The 25156-nt window shown below is 38.9% G+C and overlaps 3 protein-coding genes across 4 annotated transcripts in view; 2 read left to right on the forward strand and 1 right to left on the reverse strand.

Moving 5' to 3' along the window:
• LOC139943763 (tuberin-like) overlaps positions 1 to 4285 on the forward strand; it is an 84723-nt gene extending 80438 nt beyond the window's left edge. For both annotated transcript variants that reach the window (XM_071940552.1, XM_071940553.1), the window contains one exon: positions 832 to 4285. In XM_071940552.1, coding sequence (XP_071796653.1) covers positions 832 to 1056 — 225 coding nt within the window. In that variant the 3' untranslated portion in view covers positions 1057 to 4285. The remainder of the gene's footprint in view (positions 1 to 831) is intronic.
• Positions 4286 to 5631: 1346 nt separating this feature from the next.
• LOC139943925 (ubiquitin carboxyl-terminal hydrolase 1-like) lies at positions 5632 to 15859 on the forward strand. The gene is made up of 7 exons (XM_071940819.1): positions 5632 to 5775; positions 7070 to 7247; positions 7528 to 7834; positions 8794 to 8894; positions 9318 to 10462; positions 10991 to 11183; positions 12184 to 15859. Exons 2-7 carry the CDS (start codon positions 7096 to 7098, stop codon positions 12578 to 12580), a joined length of 2295 nt encoding a protein of 764 aa, XP_071796920.1. The 5' UTR covers positions 5632 to 5775; positions 7070 to 7095; the 3' UTR covers positions 12581 to 15859.
• A 143-nt stretch (positions 15860 to 16002) lies between these two features.
• Positions 16003 to 25044, reverse strand: LOC139943926 (intraflagellar transport protein 70A-like). The gene is made up of 14 exons (XM_071940821.1): positions 24911 to 25044; positions 24110 to 24175; positions 23449 to 23658; positions 22890 to 22946; positions 22304 to 22544; positions 21624 to 21752; positions 21173 to 21222; positions 20413 to 20565; positions 19768 to 20030; positions 19150 to 19360; positions 18614 to 18685; positions 17966 to 18148; positions 17088 to 17217; positions 16003 to 16747 (listed from the first exon to the last, which is right to left on the reverse strand). The coding sequence occupies exons 1-14, from the start codon at positions 24962 to 24964 to the stop codon at positions 16623 to 16625; spliced, it is 1944 nt and encodes a 647-aa protein (XP_071796922.1). The 5' UTR covers positions 24965 to 25044; the 3' UTR covers positions 16003 to 16622.
• Positions 25045 to 25156: the final 112 nt, after the last annotated feature.

The following is a 25156-nucleotide window of genomic DNA, read 5'->3' on the forward strand; positions in this document are numbered from 1 at the left end:
GTTTGAAAGTCTGCAGGGGTAACCGTGAGGTAAGAAAAACTCCTTAGGCCTCCCCAGGGCTGTATTCCACGGGGATGAGCGATACAGTGTGAAAAGGGCTTTAGTGTCTTCTGTATTCTCAAAAACTGTCTGTGCCTCAATACTGGTGTTATTTTTTTGGAACATTTTGGCGTATCAGGAGTAATGGTTTATGCAGCTGTTAAAATAAGTGAATATAAATACAAAGAAAATGTTTTTGAAACAAGTGTAGGTTTTTTATCTTCAATTTGTATTTATATACCTTGCCCGATAAATTTATGGTAAAAGGGTGTTCCCAAAAATGTTGCCGTTCGTTAACACCATTACACACTTTCAGAACAGGAAGACAAAAAATAAAAGTTCACAGATTTACAAATAACTTACAGGGTTTACAGAAGGTAATGGTGAAAGACTCCTCTTGAAATATTGTTCCATGAAATGCTTTACTTTTTGAGAAAACATTTAAACAATTATTAATTCTCGATAGCGAGAAATACGGATTTATTTTAAACACATGTCATGACACGGCGAAACGTGCGAAAACAAGGGTGGGTTTTGCCGTTATTTTCTCCCGACTCCGATGACCGATTGAGCCTAAATTTTCACAGGTTTGTTATTTTATATATTATAAGTTGTGATACACGAAGTGTTGGCCTTTGGACAATACTGTTTACTGTAAGTGTCCAATGGCTTTAACGCTCCTTTCCTCTTATACAGAAGTGCCCTCTAAACTCAAAGCAATACTTATTGATACCTCACCATGCAATGCCTCAAATCCCATATAATGTTTTGATCATTGTTTCCTTTCAACAGCTAGCGTCTCAAATCTACCAGAGTCAGATGAGGGGCACCCTGGCTGAGGCGTACACCTCCAACTGGCTTGAACGTCTGCGACAAATCAAACGCCTTCGTGGCAAGATCTCTCAGGGTACTCCTGTCAACTCCTTGGCTGCAATGGCCGCTGCTTCTTCCGTCAGACAGCAGGAGAAGCGTAAAGGATCTCCAGGGGCTCTGGAAGATTTTACTGATTATGCTTGAGGGCATCGACAGGATTTTAGGAAGAGGAGTATACTTTACGACCAGAATTCTCTTTATATTTTATTAAATATAGAATTTGGAGTAAATGATACAATTTCTTTCACTGTTTTGTTTTTTGCATGCAAAAAAAAACATTTGCAAGTTGTGAATCTATGAAACATTTGACCTGATAGTGCCATAGAGAACGAAAGTCGCTCTTTAAAGGTGAGCTATCCTTGTTTTTGAACCCGACACCATTTGAGTTGGGTGCCCTCGTGTAGAGGTCAAAAGATGGTCCTTCACTTGCCAATCCTGTGCCCAAAGTGTACATTAAAAATTCTGTGCATCTTATTGTTTTATCGATGTCACCTCTAAGATGGCAGCTGGATGATACGAAAAGGTGTTCTCTACTTTTGCGAAATCAGTGATGTTTAAAGTGTAGGTGCAAATGTAATTTGCATGTTTCACAAAAAGGGCTGATCCTGGGTCAAGTTCTCACAAGGACCAATGTTGAACTAGTGGTTGTTTAGTTGCATTTGTGCATGTGCACACAGGTTATACTACTCACGACTTGAGTTCTAGCCAGAGTTCGTGCTAATTTTAGTTGAACTATGGTCAATGATAGTCCTTGCGCCCTGAGTGATGGTGGATCTGTCTATATGAAACAGAATTTGGTGTCATCACTTAATAAAACTATTATTAATAAATACAAACTCCATGTAATACAGTGCAATGATTGATAAATTAATAAATATTCCTGCACTCAGAGCATCTTACTTGCATTTCAGTTTTTAGAGAGTGTGTCTAATTAACGCACAACCTTACAGTGGGAGACTTTGAAAAGCTAGGTGTCAGCAGTTACCTGGTAATTTTGCATTGTTTACAGCATTCTGAACATGCGCACATTAATGAGAACAATGGATTTACCTGGTAAGTCTGCTGCCACCTATCGTCCCAAAATTGACAGTTTGTCAGCAGTTACCAGGTAATTTTGCATTGTTTACAGCATTCTGAGCATGCGCACATTAATGAGAACAATGGTTTTCTTTGGTAAGTCTGCTGCCACCTATCGTCCAAACATTGACTGTTTGTTTAAAGGGAATGGATTTGTTTGGTAACCACTTCTAAAAAAAATTGCCACTAAAAGCTTACTTGGTTTGAAGTACAGCAGCTTTCCAAAAGATAAAGCATAACGATAATCATTTCACTTTGAGATATATGTATTCCAGTTTTTATGCCCAAAATTTTAATCTAAGACACGCTACTGTAAGAAACGATTCTCAGATTGTGTGTTCTTTCTGTTTCAACTAAACCACTTCGGTTTTCTTTTGGTGATACATGTATCTTAAAGACACTACCACCTTTTGAGGTTAAATTTTCATAGGTTATATTGTATATCTACATTTATATTGGGTCAAAACAATCAAATAGTTCCACTTTTGAATACTCTGTCTTGACAGAAATGGTTTTGGGGAAGAGTTTAAAATCATTCCGTTCCTATAGGCTGGCAGTAAAGTTGTTGGTAAACAAACCATATATTCGTCAGCGCGTATGAGTGAAAGCATTACAAATTGTTTCATTGTTGTCCTGGATTTTGTGCCCGGTTATTGCAGCAATACCAACTGATTTATGGGATGTTTAAAGACTTTTTCGCTGACTTTGATTTAAAGGAGTAAGATCTTGGGATTATTGGTACTGGTATAAACCAGTTTTACATTTGATAATCTCAATTCTATAGACCTTGTAACTTGTGACAAAGCACACCAAAAGAGCCACATGGCCCTTGACTTCTTGCCAGCTTGATTTGTGCACAGCCTAATGGAAGAAAAGGGTAAATTATTTGACGGAGACTGCATCGGATTTTAATTTACTTTTGTTATGTATGACATCTCAGAACTTGTAGATCTGTTATTTGTATAACTCTTCTATTCCTTTATGACACTAATGTCAAATGTAAGATTCCCCATATGACCAGTGCAGTATCTCGCCTATCAGAGAGTACAAGGTTGCGCCTTTCATAAACAAATGTTACAGTCTATAGGCCTATTAGTCTTTAATGTTTTCTGCTGTAAAATTTTAATGGACACTTATTGCTCCGATATCTTCCAATTTTAATGATCATCGTGCATGAACACTATTAATCTGGTCATTTATTACTCCTGGACCATTTATCTCATTCCTTAGCCAATTTCCTGTCACCAAATGTAGCGCATCATTTGTCAAGCTAAATCAGTCACCCTTTTGCCCCATGTACCTAACTCCTTAAAGACACTGAACATTATTGGTAATTGTCAAAGACTAGCCTTCACAGTTGGTGTATCTCAACATATGCACAAAATAAAATACCTGTGAAAATTTGAGCTCAATCGGTCGTCGAAGTTGCGAGATAATAATGAAAGAAAAAAAGCACCCTTGTCACATGAAGTTGTGTGCTTTCAGATGCTTGATTTCGAGACCTCAAATTCTAAACCTGAGGTCTCGAAATCAAATTCGTGGAAAATCACTTCTTTCTCGTAAACTACATTACTTCAGAGGGAGCCGTTTCTCACAACGTTTTATACTATCAACCTCTCCCCATAACTTGTAACGAAGAAAGGTATTATGATAATATTTATTTTGAGTAATTACCAATAGTGTCCACTGCCTTTAATGGAAGTTAAACAATTTTAGTTAATTGTCTTGCCCAAGGATGGCATGCCACTGTACTTTTATGATTAGTGTAATCACATCTCAGATATCAACAAATGAAGCGTGTGTAATGCACTTGCTAATGCTATTCATACATAATGCACATGAACGATGGAGCTACTTCTAAAGTCTGTTATCCATACTGCCCTCTAGTGGCAGATAATGCATGGACACTATTGGTAATAACTCAAAATAACTATTAGCAAAAAAACAATGGAGAGCTGTTGTGAGAAATGGCTCCCTCTGAAGTAACATAGTTTTGGAGAAAGAGGTAATTTCTTACTCAAATAAAAAAAGGACTCACTGGCCTGAAGCCTTTTATTAGACATCTGAAAGCACACAAACTTGTGCAATAAGAGTGTTTCTTTCTTTCATTATTTCGAATTGAGTAAAAAATTTTCACAGCTTATTTTGGAATTTTGACAATTACCGAACATGTCTAGTGCCTTTAATGATCTATTACTGGCATTGTAAAGTAACTGAATAAATACAAACCAGAATATATATTGTTTTGCTTCAAAGTAAAAACCTGAAATAAAGTTGAATAAAGTATTTCAGTATGAAACAAGTCATGATTGCACTTCAATGTGTACTTTTTTTTCTTCTTAGGTTTTCGTCAAAAAGTGTTAGTACTCTATAAAATAGCAATGATAAGAAGTAATTACATAAAGTATAAGAAGCAGAAAATTAATGCACAAAATAACTTGTTCAATACATTAAAGGAACACGTTGTCTTGGATCGGTCGAGTTGGTCTTTGAAAAGCGTTTGAAACCGTTTGCAATGTACGGTTTTCCTTTTACATCGCAAAGAAACACGGTCGGCCATCATTAAGGCCTGCCGTGTCAGTGGGCGAGGTAAAAGGAAAACCGTGCAATTTCGAGTGATACTTGTGTGGATCATTAAATTCTACTTTTAACACATCTTTCTAACCATATACATTTCATAACAAACAGTTTCAAGCGCTTTTCAAAGAACAACTCGTCCAATCCAAGGCAACGTGTATCCCCCCCCCCCAATTATGTGTTGGACAGACACCCCTCACAAATGAAAACCCAACCTTTTGGGAATGCTTCTATCTAAGGATGGTTGAAGTTTAGAAAATAATTGTTGATGACCACAAAAGCTACCTCAGTTCACTTATTCTACCTTTTTAATCAAAATGAGGAATTTAAAACTCACACAGCGTCTTGATTTTGCTCACGAAAGAGTGATAAGCTAGCATACAACATGAATATCACAATTTCTGCTTGCAGGGCCCAAACTTTGATAAAATGCTGGACTTTGTCCTATCCCCTTGTGAGGTTTTTTTTTCATGTTCCATTTTTCTCTTAAATAAGGCTTAAATCTTGAGTCGGGCTACATAAGACAGCATCAGCAGAGCCTACTGCATGGTTTTAGAACCTAAAATCTTGAAAAGATTGCTTAAGTTTGATAAGCATTAATTGTTATGATTTTACCAAAGTAATCCTACAAATAAAATTAAACAAACAGTAGAGTCTATACTGCATAGTTTTAGAGCATAAAATTGCCACTTAACACTGTTTCCACCAAATAAAGCTAATATTTCTGGTTCAAGTTTTATAAGAAGGCACCAAAAGAGCCTTCTGTATGGTTTTAGAGCTTAAAATCTTTGAAGAACTTAAAACCCACAATGACATTCTTTGCATGTCCCCAAAATTTTCAAGTCAGTTCCCAATGCTTGAAAGAAAAGCAAAAATATTTTAATAAAACGGCCAACATCTGTTTAAAAAAACAATTGGAAATTTTGTTTGTTTGTGTTGTTGTGTGTCCCCCCCCCCCCCCCGGGGCGGGGTTATTGCATAACACAACACAACCAACAAAATATAATTTAGACTCTTCCACCGAGAGAGGGCGGGCTTTAAATTTTTTGACGGAAATGTGAACTTCTCAAAATGGCGGTAAACTTGTAGAGAAGTTGAGAAAGTTGGAGCGTTGTAAGACGTTAAACTGTTTTCATCTTTGTTTACCAAGTAACATTAATGAGCTGCTAATCTTCTTTATGATAAATTTGTCTCCTCACTGAATCTCAGGTGAGTGTCAATTATTTTCTGAATGTTTAATAATTAAATGACAAGAATTGCGATACAAACGTCATAATCTTTCTGTGCTGACCTAGCATTCGCGATAGCCAAATACGTCTATTTCCGACAGACGATTACTGCCACAGAAAGTTGACAATTTTAGTGTTTTTCTTAGTAGTATTGATTTATCATTTTGAAATCTTCTCACTCGATATTTTGTTTCAAATTTCACCCATAAAGTCATTTTTATTAGGCCTACTGTACTGTCTGCTGAACAAATTATTCTATCTAACATGTCTAAACTAATTATTAAAATTAAATTAATTTATTTTAGTTTAATTTTTTTTATTTTAAAAATGAAAATATATATATATATTTTTTTCTTTTTCGTAGGGTAGGGCTAGGTTTTTCTTTTGAAGCAAAAAATTGATATGTGCGTACAATAAATTTAGTGTTGAATGGAATATCTTATACCTAGCCCAGGTTGAACTTCTGATGTTCCACTTCCAAGTTCCACTCCATTTATATTTCCATCATCATGATGGCCCATGGTTTATCGCGATTCAGAAATGCAATGCATTATGGGAAGGAATATGGGGCGGTTTCTATGCAGTTTCTACAACTCGCGCACGCAATGCCTATACATTTGTGTGGGTTCAACAGCGCCCTCTCTTGATATTTTGCTATTCGCGATAAACCTTATGCCCATGGTCAGATGGTGGCCATGTGCTGTGGTGGCCATGATCAGTATGATGGTCAGATGGTGGCGTGACTGGGTAACAATGACTGGTCCCAATGACTAAGCAGGTCATGTGACTAAGCATGTTTCTCAATCAGAATGAAAGATGTTAACCTATCTGCGATCGAAACATGAAAGGAAAAGGTTCCAGGTTTTTAGTATTGAAGATTACTTTCCACTTTGAACAAATAATAATATTGTTCATGTTATTTGTCAGCTTTATCCCGGCCCTAAGACCCTTATCTCAGTCCTAAGACCAGAGTCTTTAAAATGAGCATTGACGCAAAGTGATCTTTTTTCTTATTCTGGAGCCTAGCCCAACTAGTTTATAATTATGGCCAAGGCAAGGTCGGTCTCTGAATCCTTGGCCAGAAATTTTAATATCATAAACTTTTAGTGGTTGGAAATTGAAGGTGCTTTCCCTACACTGACGGGTCAGTGGATGTTACCACAGGTGGTTTAACTGGTATTTGGTTAGCGGACCACTGGTTAAAGGAAAAACGCTTTGATTATTCTAATAACATGCGCAACAAGCTTGATGAATGCTCATCTTTAAACCTCCAGACAATTGTTTTGAAGCTTCACCTAAGATGGCAAGTTGCTCCAGTCCGCCCAAGAAGAGACCCAAACTGTCATTGAAGTTTATGAGGAAGGAGAAGCAGCCAATAAAAGATGAAAAAAGTGATGAGTCATGTAGTCAGATGAGCAGTAGTGGAAGGACCGCGCGCTCTGCCCCGTTTAGGTAAGGAGGTCCCACTAGGGTCCAATTTTATTCTAAGAAATGAGTAGGATAACAATTCATGTGACGTGGAAGCTGGTAACCACATTACTTCGAAGTGAAATGTTTCTCAAAATACTTTATATACTATCGGAAGCTGCTGTAGGCTTGCCTCTTTTAACCAAAAATGTTGATTGCCATTAATTTTAAGGTTGATTACCAAATGTCTTTCCTTTTATCAGCTGTGTATCCTTCAAGCAGGATTTGGGATTTAATTTTCTTTAACAAAACAATTGATTTACAGCCAGTCGAGTACAACAAACAGCAGCACCATGGATCCGAGTTCCTCTTCCAATAGAGAGAGCCAACTTGAGGTAGCGCGCTCGCTTCCACCCCCATATTCAGGTCTGCAGAACCTTGGTAATACCTGCTACCTCAACAGTGTACTCCAAGCCCTTCGCTTCTGCCCTGGGTTCTGTCAGGGGTTGTGTCAGCTGACTGGGGTGTGGGAGAAGCTGAGGGAAGAACTAAGAGAAGAGAACGGGGCGGGCGATCATATCGACATAAAGGCATGCGGACGGGAAATGCAGTTTGTCATCAATTTGAAGAAGGTAAGATTATAATACTGATACTCTGGATCAGACACTTGTGGGGTGTCGTGGCTGAGGGAGGAGATAAGAACACTGGACTCGAGCTTTAGAGTTTCTGATCAGCAGAGTGTGGGTTTGCGTCCCGGTTAAGGCGAGACACTTGACCATTATTGCTGCATCCCTTGGATAGGACGTAAAGACATGGATCCTGTGTGAAGTGTGATGCTAGTAAAAGGACCAAGTACACTTAATAAAAAAGAGAAGGGGTGCGCCCCAGTTTTCCAGGTTTTATTGGATGCATATTACGCCACAACACTTTGTAAACTGTTACGTGGTGCTATGTGAAGGAATTAGTCTCATACTTCAAGCTCCACAATACCTTGCAGGAAAATACTGAATGTCAAAGTTTGTTTGTTTGTTTGTTTGTTTTATTTCCATTTGCACAACAAAAAATACAACAATGATGATTTCAAGTAAATAAATACTGTTATAAATTTCAATTCAAAGTGCCTTGAGCACCACTGAGTGATGGATATGAGTGCTATTTAAGAAGCTCCTATTATATAATCTTGTTCATCTAATAATAATAAATAATAATAATATCAAAGTCTTATATAGCGCCTGCATCTACCAACAAGGTACTCAAGGCGCTGAGTATATACATTTTCAGAAAGATAGGTTATTGAAGTGGTGAATTCTGAGACCCAATTATGTAGCACCTTATAGGGGTTTACAAGGTGCTACAGCGCCTACAGCAGTCACAGCCAGGAACATCGGGTTGAACCACTTCTCTTTACCATAAGTGTACTTGGGTTCTTTTACATGCACTACATAACACATGGGACCAACGGCTTAATGTCCCATCCGATGGATGAAGCATTGGTTAAGTGTCTTGCTTAAGGACCCCAATGTGCACTTAATATTTGTTTGTATTCTTGCACTTTATAAATTACAATTTACTTTTGCTTTGTTCTTGGTAGCTGTATGATAAGATGTCTGTCAGAGAGGATGACTACATTGCAGATCCAGCCACAGACACACTAATGTCGCCCTCACCTGATGAAGTGCTGGAAACTATCAGGTAAGGGTGTTTTGGGGGCAATAATCCTCAGTAAGAATCGTGAATGAATAATGCCTTCTACTTTCTATCTTGCTTGGGCAGTGTCGTAGTTGGCGGCTATGATTAAGGCTGGATCAATCGCGGCGTCATGCGTTAAAGTATAGGAAGTCCTCAGTAGTCCTAGCCAGCGCTGTAGACTCCAATTCAGATAAGGCCTTAATTTTGTTACCACTTTGAGGGGTACAATTTTTATTGTAAGTCAAATTTCATTTTTGTTTTTTTGTAATATATGTAATTTGTTAATTTGATAATTACTCCACAAATTGCCATGCAGCTTTTAATAATGTATTTATAACATTTTAAGAAATGATTCCCTTCAAAGGAATTTGGTTTAAGAGAAAGAGATTACACAACATTTCAAAAATTTGTTTGGTTAACTTTCAGGGATTTGAATCCGATGTTTCAAGGCTTCCTGCAGCATGACTCTCAAGAGATGCTGTGCTGTCTCCTGAGCTATCTCCTTGACGCCTGTCAGAAACTCAAGAAACAGTTCAAGATGCATCACAAGATGCCACTAGACATCAAGGCAGGCAAGCTTGGAGTGGAGTCCAGCAAGGAGAACAAGTCCAAGTGTGAAGTAAAGTCGCAAACTGAGACTCTTAACGGAAGCGTAAAGGACTCAGTTTCTGAAAGAGAACCAGAAATGCAAGGGTCAAATCCAGCTGGACTTGGTTCCCCTTTGAATTGTACGTCACCTTCTAATACTGCAAATGGTTCTGGGAATGTTATAAAAGACTCTGCGACACTGGGAAACTCTGATTGCCTTTCGACCATGAAAAACAGTTCAAAGACACAGAAGTGTTTGTCGACACCAAGTAACGACTCCGTCGTTAGCGGCAAATCAAAGACGCCGCAAGCGAGCGACCAAACAAATGGGAATATCCCAAATGGGTGTGGCAGTCACAGTCAATCGGATGGTAGCAAGCCACTCAGAAACAAAAACAGCTCTGATCTCAGTAACGGAAACGAAACCCCTCTTGCAAATGGTAAGCAAAGCGGAACATCGACGAAGAAGAAACGGCTGGGGAAGTTTCGCATTTCTGCTAACCAGTCAACTCTCCAAAATGCTTTCGCTCCACTGAAGAAAGGAAACGTTCCACTCAACGGTGTTAAGACAGATATCATAGAGGGCATGAGTGAAACACACATCAGTGACAAAGAAAATGACCTAAAAGGCAGTGAGACGAACAATTGGAGTGGCTCTGTCCATGAGATAATCACCAACTCGACTTTGGACGATACACCGCAAGACATATTATCACCCAACCTGAATGGTGAAGGCGACAACATGGGCTGCATTGACACTCCCTCTGCTGAATGCACAGCAGAGAGCTGCGACGTCGAGGATGATATTATTGTGAGAGAGCTGAGCTTGATTCAGGGTTTGTTTCAAGGGGCCCTGGTGCTGAGGACACGCTGCAACGAGTGCGAGAGCTACACGGAGAGGAGAGAGGAATTCCAAGATATCAGTCTTCCAGTGCGTTGTTTACAAAGATCCACAGGGATGGAGGAAGATGAAGGTGTTCCAGGTACACTTTTTATCATTTCAAAACCAACTTCGTCTGTTTTAATTTACATCCCACAACTTCTCAATTAAATAACCCTGCACCATTGTCCGCAGGGCTCGAAATAAACACTGGACCACAGGCCAGGCGTTGAACTTTGCTCTTGAAGGGACACAGCAATTTTATTGGAACCTTGCAGAGAGCACCACAGCAAAAACACGGTGCACTACTACAGCAATTGCTGTGGGTGCCGTGGGTTATTTCTAGTCCTGACAGGCCAGAGTCATGTGATTTTAGTATCGGGGCCAGTAAACTCACAATGGGACAAGCCCAGTGGTCTTTTCAAGAGTATCGAAGTACACTTACACGTACACACAAATTCTGGACTTTGCCCAAATTCAGATGCATTTTAAGCATTAGATTTTTTCCAGATTTATTTTTTGTATGAAATGGGTTTCCGTAAGTTTAAGATGTCTGGATTACAGTCGGAAACTTCACAGTAATTGGCAGCTCTCTAATATTGAGACATTTTTGTGGTTCTTGTTCTTATAGAAATCATACCGGGTGACTTGTCGCTAAGCTGGGCCATCTCAGAGTTTGCCTGCGTGGAGCGATTGACAGACGACAACAAGTACTTCTGTGAACAGTGCAGACACCATGCGGAGGCGGAGCGGAGCATGCTGTTTGGAGAGCTACCACCAGTCCTCACCATTCATCTCAAGAGATTCAGTGCATTTGCTGGATTGTGAGTACAGATATTTGAGTAGGTCACCCTCGCCTTGAGGTCAAAATAGGGTTGTCAGACCTTATAATATTCCTACTTTAGTCTGATCTTCAATTTTTGGGCTCTTGGAAAAATCTGAAATATTGTGTCCAAATTAAAATGTACATGAAGGTCAGCCTTTTTTTTCCACGGACCAAATATTATGCATGGCTTGTTCCTGTGCGCTGCACATACAAATCTGTGCGTTTGTTTCGTCATCGGTTTACATCCAAGATGGCGGCTGGTTATTGTCAATGCATATAAGGACTTTCTCAACAAACCTGAGGTACCTGGATTTTAACCCAGGTCAAATATGGAATGTACATAGTTTGTAGTGCTGGGCGAATAGTGAAATTTGGTATACGGTTAACCGCTGGCCAACTATCCAAAATTTACCTGATATTCGACTATTTTTTCCTGCCGCTAGAGGGCGCTATTTTTTTTGTTTTTTTAATTTTAATTTTTTATTTTGGCCGCTAGAGGGCGCTGTTCATTTGTGGTTGTTCGTAAGGCGGATTGTATTAGTTTTAGACAGTGCTAGTGTCACTCGGTTCATTCATAAAAATAACCGGACCTAATTTAAAGATGGCGATTTGCGCTGTCTTTTGATATCGTGATTGATTCGACGTGAGGAATTGTCATTGTTTTCACTCTTTACGGAGGTGAGCATAGTTAAATACTTATTTTATGCTGTCTTATTAAGTTTCATAAGGATTCAGACAAAACATTCCTATCGGTCGTCGACCCAACGATCGCGGATAATAGGAATCTGTTTTCTTGGTTGTAAATAGAGGACTATTCGGTCTATTAAAAGGTATCCGCGCCCCTTGCGAATATCCGGTTAGGTCAAAAATGGTATTTGCGGTTACGGTTAGGAAAAACTATTCGCCATTAACAGGATATTCAAATTATTCGCCCAGCCCTAATAGTTTGGTTAATGACTGCCATTGATTGATAGCAAGGCTTCTGCTTTTTTTCCCAGTTTATCAGCAGACAGCACAGTGTCAAAGATCAATGACCACTTGGCCACTCCCCTTTCCCTGTGCCTGAGCCAGTGGTGTGCCAAACAATGCAAGCAACTCCAATGCAAGTACGACCTGTGCGCCGTCGTCATGCACAGTGGCGTGTCAAGCTCCAGCGGTCATTACATCAGCTACGTCCAGATCCCGCACCGGCCCTGGCGATCCGGGGTGGAGGGAGAGGAAGACAGAGAGGTGGATGATCCTGGAGAGCCGCGCTGGGGCAAGTTTGACGATGAGAAGGTTAGTATTCTTACTCGGCAGGAACTGGCTTCGACGGTCCTCCATCCTGTGTCCAGCTCCAGCAGTGCGGCAACGCCTTATTTATTATTCTACAGGCAGGTGCAGGAATCGGACTGATTAATTATTATGGCTGCAATGGGTTTGCTTCACCTGGTTGACCCTGGTGTGCGCATCCGGGTGAGCACCTGACATGAATGAGCTAATCGAACGCCAAATTGACACCAATCTTGACAGCTGGCCGTAATTACTTACATTGTGTGCTTTAAGTCCGTGGATTCATGAAAAGACTGTTATTCTCCAGGTAAAACTGCAACATTCAAATATTTTACAAGCCCACGTTGATACAAAAGTACTCGTCTTCGAAATTTTAAAAAATACGAACACACCCTATGTATTTTTGTACACCGATGTTACGTGAATCTTTTTAAAACAAATTCATCATCCTGTTTGAAAAACTTACACAGTAGATTTGTAGATTGCTCTGAAGATTCAATCTGCTGCTTTAAAAACAAGATATTAAAGCAGGACTTAACCAGGATAATTAATAGATAAAATACATTCTCTAGGAAGTGACATGCAATGATCTTATTTTATCTCATGACTTCTTGGTAATGTCTCAGTAACAGAAGATAATGCGAGGTAAAAGGAAGACCCGTCATTGGCTGAGAGTTGTGCAGGCCTTAAACTTCGCTCTTGAAGGAGCACAGCTGGTTCTCTCTGGTGAGGGCATAGAGTTATATATATTGACTAGGACGCTAACACCCCGCTATACACGCACTAAGGTTTTGAAGCCATGTGGGCGCATCCATGTGTATGAACAAACCAGAACAAAAGCTTGAAACTTTGTACGGCAATTGTACGGCTATTTGCATGACAGTGGTTTTGTTCTTTTCTATGTGTCATCGAACCAAACAATGCAGCAAATGTGAACGCAAAATCTGCTGATAAGCGTACAAACTGCGAGTGTCATGTGCGTCATATTTAAAATGCGTGTATGCTTTTTTTTAGTACATCAATCAAGTCGAACTTACGGTTTTCGTAGCGCGGCGTACGCGAATGAGCAGTTGCGTACGTAAGCGCACCTGCCGGATGTAAAAAAAAATCACCGGCAATGTGTGTTCTCTTAAATTAAAATCGTTCCGTAGTCACGCAACACGTCAAACATGTCTGCGCCCAGAGTGGCTTCAAAACGCAGAGCAAGTTAGCGCTCTAGTCAATATTTATAGCTCTATGGGTGAGGGTAACTTACAGAAACTTGTACAGGAACCTTGCACAGGGCACCAAGGCAACTGCTGTTGGTGCCACGGGATATTTTGAGGCCTGTCATGCCTTTGATGACAGGGCTCTATAATCACAGAGGTCTTCTATGAACTTTAACCCAGATCAGAAAATTTGTTAAATGCATTGACTGTGAGTGAAACCTTTCACGCAGCTACAACTGCTACCGTGCAAGTTATTTCTACTTTGTTTTACATTCAGTTTGCACCAGTTGCAATTCAACAGACCATCACACAAGTGTTCTGTAATATATCGCAGATCGATTTTGCAAAATGATCACATGCTTACATTGCAAGAGGTTTGCCAGCATCGTAGATTGCCTGTGATCTCTTTGTCTATATTTAAATGTTGGAAGCCAGAGTTCAAGCTACTTTTTATTGAACTCGACCTGTATTGACTTGTTGTCATATTACTCTGCAACTGATAATCTCTGGAATTAAATTTTTTGAGGGTTTTTTAGCCAAACTTGTTGCACTTATTTTGTGTTTATGCAAGGGTGTGTTATGTGATAGTTCAATTAATAAATATTCGGTTCAAGATAATAAGTCATAGTCAGAACCTCATTCCCAAGGGTAATTGATCTCACTGCCCAGCCTGTCTTACTCGCTCATAACCCCTGGGATCTTAAAATGTGCCAGAATCTGGCCTATTTTAATAAGACCTGCGGTCGATCCACTCTACACTCGTGCTCAAGTAGGTAACCTGCAAAAGAGGTATCAAGTCAAAGAGCAACTGGTCCCCTCTCATTCTTCCTTGGTCTTGTGACAACTGTATGCAGTTTAGGGTGACCGTGTAAAAACTTGCTTCAATTGAAATGGGATCGTACCACAATACATGTACTTGCTTTTTGACATGTTTGCACTAACATCCTATGTACAAGCGCCACACAAGCTCAGAATTTATTAACAAGCATGCACGCAAACAATCAGCATTGTTTTTCAGTACATTCCTACCAGGGGTTTAGTGTCGAGAGGTATCGATACGGCATACTGCCAATGTTAGCAAGACTGATACAGTCAAGGTCTTCAAACTGTCTGTTGTTACAGTCAAGGTCTTCAAACTGTCTGTTGTTACAGTCAAGGTCTTCAAACTGTCTGTTGTTACAGTCAAGGTCTTCAAACTGTCTGTTGTTACAGTGCGTAATAACTTGGATTGACTTGAGTCACCAGTCAAACATTGAGCTTTCTATCCATCCCAGTTCGGTGGTTTTCAGCCTTTTAAATTTAAGATCACTTTCTAAATTGAGTTCCGTCCCTCTTGACCTGTAAGATCTGTAGAATAAGTTTTTTCCTCTTTTTTTCTGGAGAACCTTGAAAGTTGTTCACATAGTTTGGATGTTGTTCTAACAGGTATTATTTTTTTCTTTGACGATTTGTAAATAATCCTCCAAATCTAAATGTTATATATGTAATTCGTGTAAAAGAAAAAAAAATAACTATGCATGTAAGAATAAAAAAATTACTTAATTATCAAAAGAAAATATTTTTAAGATTCTTTTTAATCACAGACATCTGAACCGGACTTGTAATATTTCCCCCTGGCTCTCTGCAAAGCTGGAGTTCATTTAAAGGTACAAATATTTATGATGCATGTTAAAAGCATAATAAACCATAAACCAAAAGAATGACGACATCTGATAATCTGTCTCTTTTTCTTCAGATATTTATTCATATTTATACATGTATTACATAACAGTGCACCAGTAACTCGTTCTGTAGGATTTAAAACTGCACATGGGGGGACTATAGTCAGGTGAGGTTTGCTGTAGCGCCGGTGGTTGACAACTAAACGTTTCTATCAATATGCTCTAGTCTGAAGACAATCGGAACTTACTGCTCAAAACGTAAATTTTTCAACCGCCTTTTCTTTTTTAGAACAAACACTTCTCTAAAAAGATTTAAACATTTTGCTACCCCAAACCTCGCCTGATTTAAAATATTTTTACAATTTTTTTTATCCATTCCTCACAAAAATGGATTCCACAATCTACCACGTGGGCTTAATTTCATAAAGCTGTTTTAAAAGCAGAAAAAAAATGCTTGGCAAATGTTAGCTGAGCAAAAACAATTAATGGGCACCAGTTATAACCATTCGCTGTAACCAGTTTTGCTGTTACCAGCTGGTAACCAGTTTTTGATAAGCAAGAATTAAAGCAAGAATTTTTATTTACTTAGCAAGTTTCTATGCTTACAGGCTTTAAATTGGGCCCAGGGATTTGTGAGCAAGAAATGTGCAAAATGCGACATGGTATTTGGGTTAGGAACCTTATTCTGGTTAGCATCACTTTGTGAAATTGGGCCCTTAGAAGTTGGAGTGTAATAATCTTACACTTGGTTTGGTAAACTTTACATGTGTATTTTAAATTCATTGCATAGTACATGTAGTGTATGAGGGACAAACATTTATGTTGTTTTGAAATCATAGGGTAATATTGTGACTACAGTGTCAACAACATAAAGTAGTGAAACAAATGTCTTTATATACAAAAGGGCTTTGTCAAAATTAATTAAAGACAATGTTACTTTGGAGGGTTAATCCCCATAGTGTTTTGATCAATGAATTAGATAGATAGTTTAAAGCCATTGGACACTTTCGGTAAACAGTATTGTCCAAGTCCCACACTTCATGTATCACAACTTATACATAAAATAACAAACCTGTGAAAATTTAGGCTCAATCGGTCAGCGGAGTCGGGAGAAAATAACGAGAAAACCCACTCTTGTTTCCGCATGTTCCGCCATGTCATGACATGTGTTTTAAATAAATCCAGCTGTAAACCCTGTAAATTATTTGTAAATCTGTGCATTTTTTTTCTTCTTTTTTGTACCAAAAGTGTCAAATGGCTTTAAGAAATGTATTTTATCTGTAAATAGATATGACCCTATGTCAGTTGTATGAAGAGACTCTTGAGGATACGAGACTCATAGGTGACGGTGTTCTTGCCTTCGTGTAAGGGTTCTTCCTCTAACGGCTGCTCCACAACTGCCTTCACATCACGCCCATACGCTGGAAATATAAAAAGACAGATTATAAAAAAATTGGCAGTTACAGGTTGCAAGTCTTCTGACTGGCATCCCTGAACAAAGTTATTAGAGTGCCGGTATGTCAATCCGAAGGTCTGTGGTTCAAGTCCGGCTCTAGCTAATTTGTCTATGTTCAACCCCAAATCATGTAAAATTTACCAAGTCAGTTTCCTTTGTGGTTGCTTATTTCATAACACTAGAGCTAGATAGCTCAGTTGGTAGAGCGCCAGCATGTTAATTCAGATAGTGCAGGTTCACATCCTGCTGCAAATTTTTCTTTGTTCAACCACAGCAATGTTATATGTGATACATGAAGAACTTACATTCACAGTGTTCAAGGAACTGTATGCATTCTCCAATGACGCTATCGCGTAGCATGATCATATGCTTGGCCATGTTCTCCAGTAGAGATAAGAAACATCTCTTGGCGTAGAACCAGGTATCAGTCCCCAACTGTTACCAACAAATGAAAATAAGAAAAGCAATTCTTGAAAAGATACGTATCTCAAGTTAAAGGCAAAGTTTATCTTTAGTTTTTTCAGGAACTTTTTGATTGTTGTAGTCCTATAAAAATGTAGATGTATACAAACAAAACTAACATATGAAAAAGGTGGTTGCATTTTTGAGATATTGTAAAAAATCCAGATCAAAATATGTCCATTATTGTCCAAACAGGTAGCTTAATCCCCAAGATTAAAATTTTGGGACATACTGATATAATTTAGATAACCGCATTCCTTCTTCTATTTTTTTATAACTTCTTTTTCCATCTTAAAATGCATAGATACTTCCCTGTGAATGTGATATGTGCTATACATGAATGTTTCATAGTTATTATTATAAATTTGAAGTGCAACGTTTCTCAAAATGCTTTATTCTATCGGAAGCTGCTGTTGGCTTCTTACAAAAAGATTATTTTACCATTGATTTTAAGAGTGATCACCAAACGTAAACCTTCCCTACAAAATGTTATTAGTGTCTCTCCCTCTATAATCTGTCCCAATTTCATAGAAAATTATGCTTAAGAATTTTATGCTTAGCAGAAATGAGCGAAATACCAGTCACAAATTGTCTTGTGACATGGTATTTTGGCTGGTAACCTTATTCTGGTAAGCATAATTTTGTTGTGCTCAGCTTCTTTTTTTCCTGAAGCAGTGCTATAAAATTGGTCCCTGATCTTTAACCCTAGCTCCACCCTGACCTTTTTATTGTATGGTTCCAAGCTCTTGATGACCCTTGAGATGCCAAATTCATAGTTGCCTTTCGCGCAGTACAGGGTACCGATGACCAGGTTGACAATACAAAGATGGTAGATTTTCTTATCTGGCTCGTCGTACGCTATCTGCTCCTCTTCTTTCTCGATCTTTCGCATCAGCTCCTCTGCCTAAAAACGACAGGAATTTATGGACTTTAATTTACCGAGGCAAGATAGATTTATAGTAACACATGGATATCCTGTTGCATTTTGTCACACACACGCTTTATTTACTGCAAAGTTTTGGCTACTTCCAGCTGTTATAGTCTTATAAAAAGGTAGATATATACAATCAAACTTATCGGTGAAAACTTCATTTGAAAAGCTAGAATTGTTTTTGAGATATTGCCGAAAATCTGGAGCAGTTATGTCCGCAGAGAGGAATAACCTGTAAGCGGCATACACAATCTGAGAAATATTTTTGTCTTAGATTGAAATGTTTTTGAGTCCCTCTCTCTAAAACCACATTCCTTTGAAGTGAATAGCTCCTCAAAATTGTACACATTGTCAACAGATGCAGTGCTTCTTTACCAAGTCAGTTTTTATGGTCATTAATTTTTTGAGTAGTTTGACCTCCCTTTAATAGAGACTTACCTCTTCATTCTGGCTGGTCATGATGTAGGATACACAGAGGTTGGCCAACACAATAGCACTAACATTCAGTATCTGCAGAAAAATTAAATTCCAAGTTATCAAAGTTGGCATGACCCTTTAGACAATGGCGGTGAAAAAACGGCTTGTGCCAAAATGCCCAAAGTGGGCGCAAATGGCTGCGAGATCGGACCTACTTTCATTCAAACAAAAAGGTTGAGGGAAAAGTTCATTTTCTGAATTGACACTTTCTAATGTCAATTTTTAAAGATCTGCTCTGATGAAATTTTTGTATCTGATTTGTTTCTTCTTCTGATTTTATAATTACTGGCTTTATTTTAATTTTTTTATTTGAAAATTCCATTTGATATGCTTATTGAATTTAACAAATCTTCCATGTTACTTTGCTTAAATAACCATTTGTAAATAGTTATAAGTAATATGCTCATAAATTGTTTTTGTGTGTGTGAAGCATCTGGAGCATTGTAAGGCTAATTTGGCATAATTTAATTGTTTCTTTGTGATTATTATCAACCTACATTATCATAGTTCTTCTTGACGATGGGCTCATAGAATCCAATGGCCTCCTTGTACTTGTTCTCTTGCATGAAGAGTACGTGGGCCACGTTGAGTTTCCAGACATCGTGCTCGTTGCAGAACTCCACAGACTTACGGAATATCTTCTCTACTTGGGTGTAGTGTTCCATGTCCCAGTAGATCTTAGCTTGCTGCATCAACACTGGGATGTACCTGAGAAGGGTCGATAGCTTAGGTTGGATTTTTTTTTTTTAGGGAATCCTAAGGTAGAACCACTGTGAAAATGTGTTGAAGATTGTTTGCTATGTAAAGAGCTGTGCCAAATATGGAAGATCATTCCAAAGAGATGGTCCAGCATGTGAAAAAGAAAACAGACTTCCCAAGTGTGTTCAGAACAAGGAATGTTGAGGACCATGGCGTTTTAATTGTGTTGTGAAAAGGTAGTGTTTCATGGTACAATGCCTTTGCACTGACACCGCAAAATGCTCCTAACTTTCTTATCAATAGGAATAATTCTTTAAGGTTTTCCTCCCACATCTAGAACTGTACAGTGTTAAGTTCCTGAGAGTCCTTGGCTTAACAACCAGAATTAAACAATTAGATATATTGAAATGAAATACCTTTCCAATGCCTCGTCATACTCGTTGACCGCTTTCTTCACGGTCTCGTCGTCGTGGTTATGTCTGGCTTCTTGGACCTCCTTGGTCAGTTTGCGCAGCTGGTCAGTATGACGCGTGGCCATCTCGTCTAGTTTACGATACGCTTCTTCTTTAGCTGTCTGCATGGTGATGACCGCGTCCATGAAGTCGTAGTGATACTGGCTAAGGTACTTGAAGGTCAGGTGTGAGTTCTCGGCCAGGACGTCTGCTGCTAGGTCATAGTACTGGGTTTGGACAAAATATAAGAGATACAAGAAATTGTCATGTTTTGGTGGTTAATCTTAAGACTACATTGCTGATTTTTATTGTTCTGTTCCCCAAAAATTTATTTATTTTCCATTGGCTACACTATCATTGGTTATTTCAGGGTAGTAAGTCATGGCTGAGCGGTAACCTTTCTCAGATTGTGTATTCGTATTTGGGATTATTCTTCCTGCACGGACATAACAGCTCCAGATTTGTCATTTGATATCTAAAAAACGCAACCATGTTAGTTTTGTTTTATACATCTACATTTGTATAGGGTTTTTAAAAAAACGATTCCAAAAACCGAATACTTTGCCTTTAAATTGCATCGCCTGTGAATTACCAGAGTTTCAAACTAACCTCATATTTGATGTAGAGAAGCAGCAGATTCCCAAAGGTCTCCGGTGGGAATGGATTCTGCTGCAGTAAGAACTGAAGCTTCTCAAAGCCCTGTGTAGCATTGCCCTCCATGTTCATTAGGGCCTGGTTGTGAAGGGTCACTGGATCCAGCTCCTGTAGTCAGATTAATTTCAAGTCATAGATTTTATCGTCTTCCATCAGCCACTTGTTCTCATTTTGAAGAACCACATGGGAAACCGACTGGGTAAATTTTAAATGATTTTTTTTGTGCTGGCGCTCTCCCAACTGAGCTATCTAGCCCTACGTTGGCAGTCTCCCTATTTTGTCAATATCACCATATTTCATATTGGAGGTAAGTTACCGCTTTTGTGTGTGTGCTGGCGGTCACATAACAATATAATAATGACAGCACCTTTTACAATCTAACCATCACTTTACGTCTGTGCAGTACTTGAGGTGCAGTTCATAATTCAATGTGCAGCCACAGGCATGCCATAATTAAGGGGAGCCCGCTTATTCAGGAATTCCTCTGTTGGCCCAATCAAGTGACATAGTTAATCTCGGGAGTCGTATTCCTTATGTGTTATTGTGCAGAGCTTACTCAAGGCAACATGCGCCACTCATGGCAACACGCGCGCAGTTCGCTGTGCACTGTTTCCTGGCATGCAATTTTACTCCCAAAGTGGCAGACAGTGGGCAGGTAGTAGCTGTATCTTAGGGGTCAGTGTAAGGGGTCAGTTCGATGAACTCTTCTACTCACCTCTTCAGAGCGTGGCGGCATATCAGTCAGTGCTTCCTGGGCTGCTTCAGCTGTTGAGAGTAAAGGGCAAGTATACATTTGGTAATCACTCTTAGAATTAACAGCCAAAAACATTTGGTTAGAAGCCTACAGCAACTTTCAATAGTATAAGGCATTTTGAGAAACATTTCACCTAAAGGTAATTAATGTTGAATATGTAAAATGATATCAGTTTTTTTTTGCCCTCAAATTTGAATCTGAGAAGCCGGACTATTAGTAACATTTCTCAGATTGTGTAACCAATTAAGGATTATTCTTCCTGCATGAACATAATTGCGGTGGACTTTTTGCAATATCTCTAAAGATTGACCTTTTGAATTGAAATGTTCACATATTTTTCCTATATTTATATAGGATTACAACAGTCACATAGTAAACTTTTGTAGAGCCTGTTTTAGGAAAGTCATCTTACGATTTTTGAGCTGGAATTCGATGGCTGCTTTCAGGTTGAAGGCTTCAATTAACGCAGTTTCATGGAGCACCAAGGTGTTGCCGACACTACGTACATCAATACCTTCAGTGGTCATTCCAACGCTCAATTCTGTAAAAACAAAAACAAAACAAGTAGGAAAATGCAATCCATCAATCATCAATATCAGGCAATACCAGGGGATGAATGTCTAAGGATTCAGGGCCCAATTTCATATTGCTCACAAATTGTCTGCTGCTAGGGAGAATTTAGCATTTCAATCAATCAATCAATCAATCAAACGTAATTTGTATAGCGCCTAAATCAAAAGTTTGCTCAAAGGCGCTGAGGCACAGAAGAAATAACAAGTCATTGATGGTAGGCCTCCTGAAACAAGTGGGCTTTCAGAAGTGCCTTGAATGTGTTGAATGATGTTGTGTCCCTGATGTGATTGGGAAGTTTATTCCAGAGTTTGGGTCCATATACCGAGAAGGCTCTATCGGCAAAAGTGATGTGACTTGTTCTTGGAACTACAAAGTATGGTGAACAGGAGACAGTTTGACATGACAGTTTGGCTGGTAAAGCTATTCTGGCAAGCACAATTTTGTTGTGCTAAGCTCCTTTTTCTGCTTAAGCAGCTCTCAACTGGGCCTTGGCGATACTTTCTTTCAAGATGTGCTTACCAGGATGCTCTCTAATGCCTCTCTCAATGATGTCCGCAATATGCTTCAGAGCAGGCGCGTACTGCTTCATGCTGTAGTAACACAGGGCGATGTTGTAGGACAGATCAGGACGGTACCCCAACACCTGCATGGCAGTCAGGAATTTCTGGCACGCGACTTTGTAGCGTCCCTCTTTGAAGAGGAGACAGCCCAGATTGACCTCTGTGTCGGGGTCATCGGTCGGGCACTGCTCCACAAGACTCTGATTGTATGAATGGATAAAGAATTTTGTTATTTTATTATTATTATTATTGGGAGTTTTTTTTTAAAAGAGAGATTGCCTATCATCACAAGGCTGGAAGGCCACTTCAAGGTGTGGGCTATGCTTGGGCTATCAACCCAAATCAACTGCCACCAGGGGCAGGTTGCCACCTACTCCTGGGGCTGAAACATGATTACCTCCTTCACAGTCCATAATGTAGGCATGGGTATCATCAACTAGGAGCCTGACTGGCAGAGCAGATTGCAGTACTGTCCTTTTTACGAAGCAATTATGGTTAAGTGCCTTGTTCATCAAGGTACATATTGGCAATTTGCTGATTCTTACCTTAGCAGCCGAGAGGTCCTCTTCCCCATATTTAATAGCTGCCTGGAGTTTGGTGATCTAAAAACAACAGGATTGAAACATAATAATAACCTTTAATAGATGTTAAATTTGCATCGTGGATAAAGAAACCTGTTTGGTTTTACCCTTACACTGATGTGTGTAAGCACTGTTTACTTGTTTTTTTTTATAGAGCTCTGTTAACAAAAAATCACAAGCTGTTATTTTGGTACTTCTGCTCGGTTGGGATTCAAACCTAATGCCTGTGATTTTTCCGACACAACTCGAGGACGTACCGAGTATATAGTGCTTACATACATCAGTGTAAGGCAAGGGGTTAAACCAAATGGTTTTATAACAATAACTAGTTTTTATACCACACTTTACCTGGGTGTACATGCAAAAATAGTAGTTTTTATGCGAAGCATTTTTCGTCTTCGTGGCACAGATTTTTTACAAAATCAAGACACAAAAGTTTGGCACTGATGCAACTATTTATTCTTTCAGGATTGGAAGTCAACAGTCTATCACCCAGACCACGGTCGATTTTCCAGTATCTTACCTTAGGCTGGTAGTCTTGGTTTTCAATCTGAAACGTTGCCTTCATTGCCTCAGGGTAGGCACAGGCATGGTATAATGCCTGCGAGTAATAAATCTTATAGCTATCCACAGTCGGGCAGATCTGCACCAGCTGTTCGTAGCATTCTGCAGCATTGGCAAAATCCTGGATGTGGAAGTAGCAGTAACCGAGTAGGGACAACGCTGCACGAGACTGTAAAAAGAAAAACAAAAACTTGAAATGAGTTGACATTTTCAGATTACTAGTAGCAATGTAAGCTGGACTCTCACTAAAACACACATGCATGGACATGACACCACAAATATCAAACTCTGTGGAAACCTGCCCCAAATAAATGATATACATTAAAAGAAGTCAGTTTCATTGGATGTGTGCGGAGAAAAATATAATGAAATGCAGATGGCACAACAAATATTTTTACCGGAATCATCACAAGGAAAGAGAAAATGAGGCAGGCCGAGATATGGCTATCTTGACCATCTGAGAGACGATACCACATTACGGGTATGGAGATATCAATTGGATGGAAAAGATGCAAAAACAGAAAGTGGAAAAGTCTTGCTCTTGTTCAACTTGTCCCAGCAATAGCGCGAGATAAATAAGTAAGTAACCAAGAGTTGGCATGACAGCAATGAGCACGTACCTTTGGGTGGTTCTGAAGTTCCTGTGATAGTATTTGTATGGCATCAACATATTTGCTCTCTTTTATCTGACGAAAACAAATTAACAAACAATCATTACGCCTATTACAAAAATGGAAGAACAAATTAATACTAGGTACATCAGACTCACTACTGTTAGTGTTAATGGACTTGACATTTCGACACAGCAAATTTGTTCGTGAAGGAAGGCTATGTTTAAATGTTTTTATTGTAAATTCAAATCAAATGGCCTTGATTCTGTCTGCTGATGAATTGAAACTTGTTCCCTTCACTTGCACTTGGGATAACTTTCCGTATGGCGCCACCACTTTTTCACTCATTTTTACAAAAAGGGATATATCAATCAGGTAAATTAGATACTATATTATTTTATTTCGAATGAAAAAGTGGTGGCGCCATACGGAAACTTTTCCTGCACTTGTATTAAAAATAGAAAGAAGTTACTTTGCACAGGTGAGGTTGAGATACACCAAAAGTGACCAAGTGAAGTGAGAAGGCTGCTTTGAAGTTTGACAACTACCAATAGTGTCCACTGCTTTAACTTTAAGCATGACCTCTGGTTGGTCTTTGGTTTAACTTCTCTTTTCGTTTAACTTATCTTCAATCATTATTTTTATTTATAAAGTAAAATAATGTAGGCCTATGATTATTGAATTTGAATGTTGTGTTTGACTTTTTTTTATTGAGATTTATTGTCAAGAGAAAGACAAAAACACAAAGTGACTTGTTGGTTCTATTTTTATCTTAAAAGTGGTGAAAACAAATCATCTATATTTACTCACCATGTTATAAATGGTGGCGGTGTATTCACCATCCTTTATATCGTAGGCTGACATTGTCCTAAATCTCAAAACCTGTAAAATCTTTATCTGAAAGAGATGCTATTTTGGCGTCAATCACATAGCAACTTGAAGGGAGAAAGAATGTGTAGTCTGGCACTATTATCAAATCCTGAATGAAAAATTACGCGTAAATTGCAGTGGTAGTCTGGGTGCCAGATGTTAAAAATGCAAATCTATCAGCGTAAT

The sequence above is a fragment of the Asterias amurensis genome, chromosome 11 (genome assembly GCF_032118995.1).
Source record: "Asterias amurensis chromosome 11, ASM3211899v1".
NCBI classification, from domain to species: domain Eukaryota; kingdom Metazoa; phylum Echinodermata; class Asteroidea; order Forcipulatida; family Asteriidae; genus Asterias; species Asterias amurensis.

Excerpts from the sequence above, each read along its gene's own strand:
- LOC139943925 (XM_071940819.1), top strand. The coding sequence starts at position 7,096 with ATGGCAAGTTGCTCCAGTCCGCCCAAGAAGAGACCCAAACTGTCATTG. Across the intron at positions 7,248-7,527 it reads GCGCGCTCTGCCCCGTTTAG|CCAGTCGAGTACAACAAACA; the intron begins GTAAGGAGGTCC and ends ATTGATTTACAG. Across the intron at positions 11,184-12,183 it reads TTCAGTGCATTTGCTGGATT|TTTATCAGCAGACAGCACAG; the intron begins GTGAGTACAGAT and ends TTTTTTTCCCAG.
- LOC139943926 (XM_071940821.1), bottom strand. The coding sequence starts at position 24,964 with ATGTCAGCCTACGATATAAAGGATGGTGAATACACCGCCACCATTTAT. Across the intron at positions 20,031-20,412 it reads TTCTCTACATCAAATATGAG|TACTATGACCTAGCAGCAGA; the intron begins GTTAGTTTGAAA and ends GTCCAAACCCAG. Across the intron at positions 19,361-19,767 it reads TATGACGAGGCATTGGAAAG|GTACATCCCAGTGTTGATGC; the intron begins GTATTTCATTTC and ends GACCCTTCTCAG.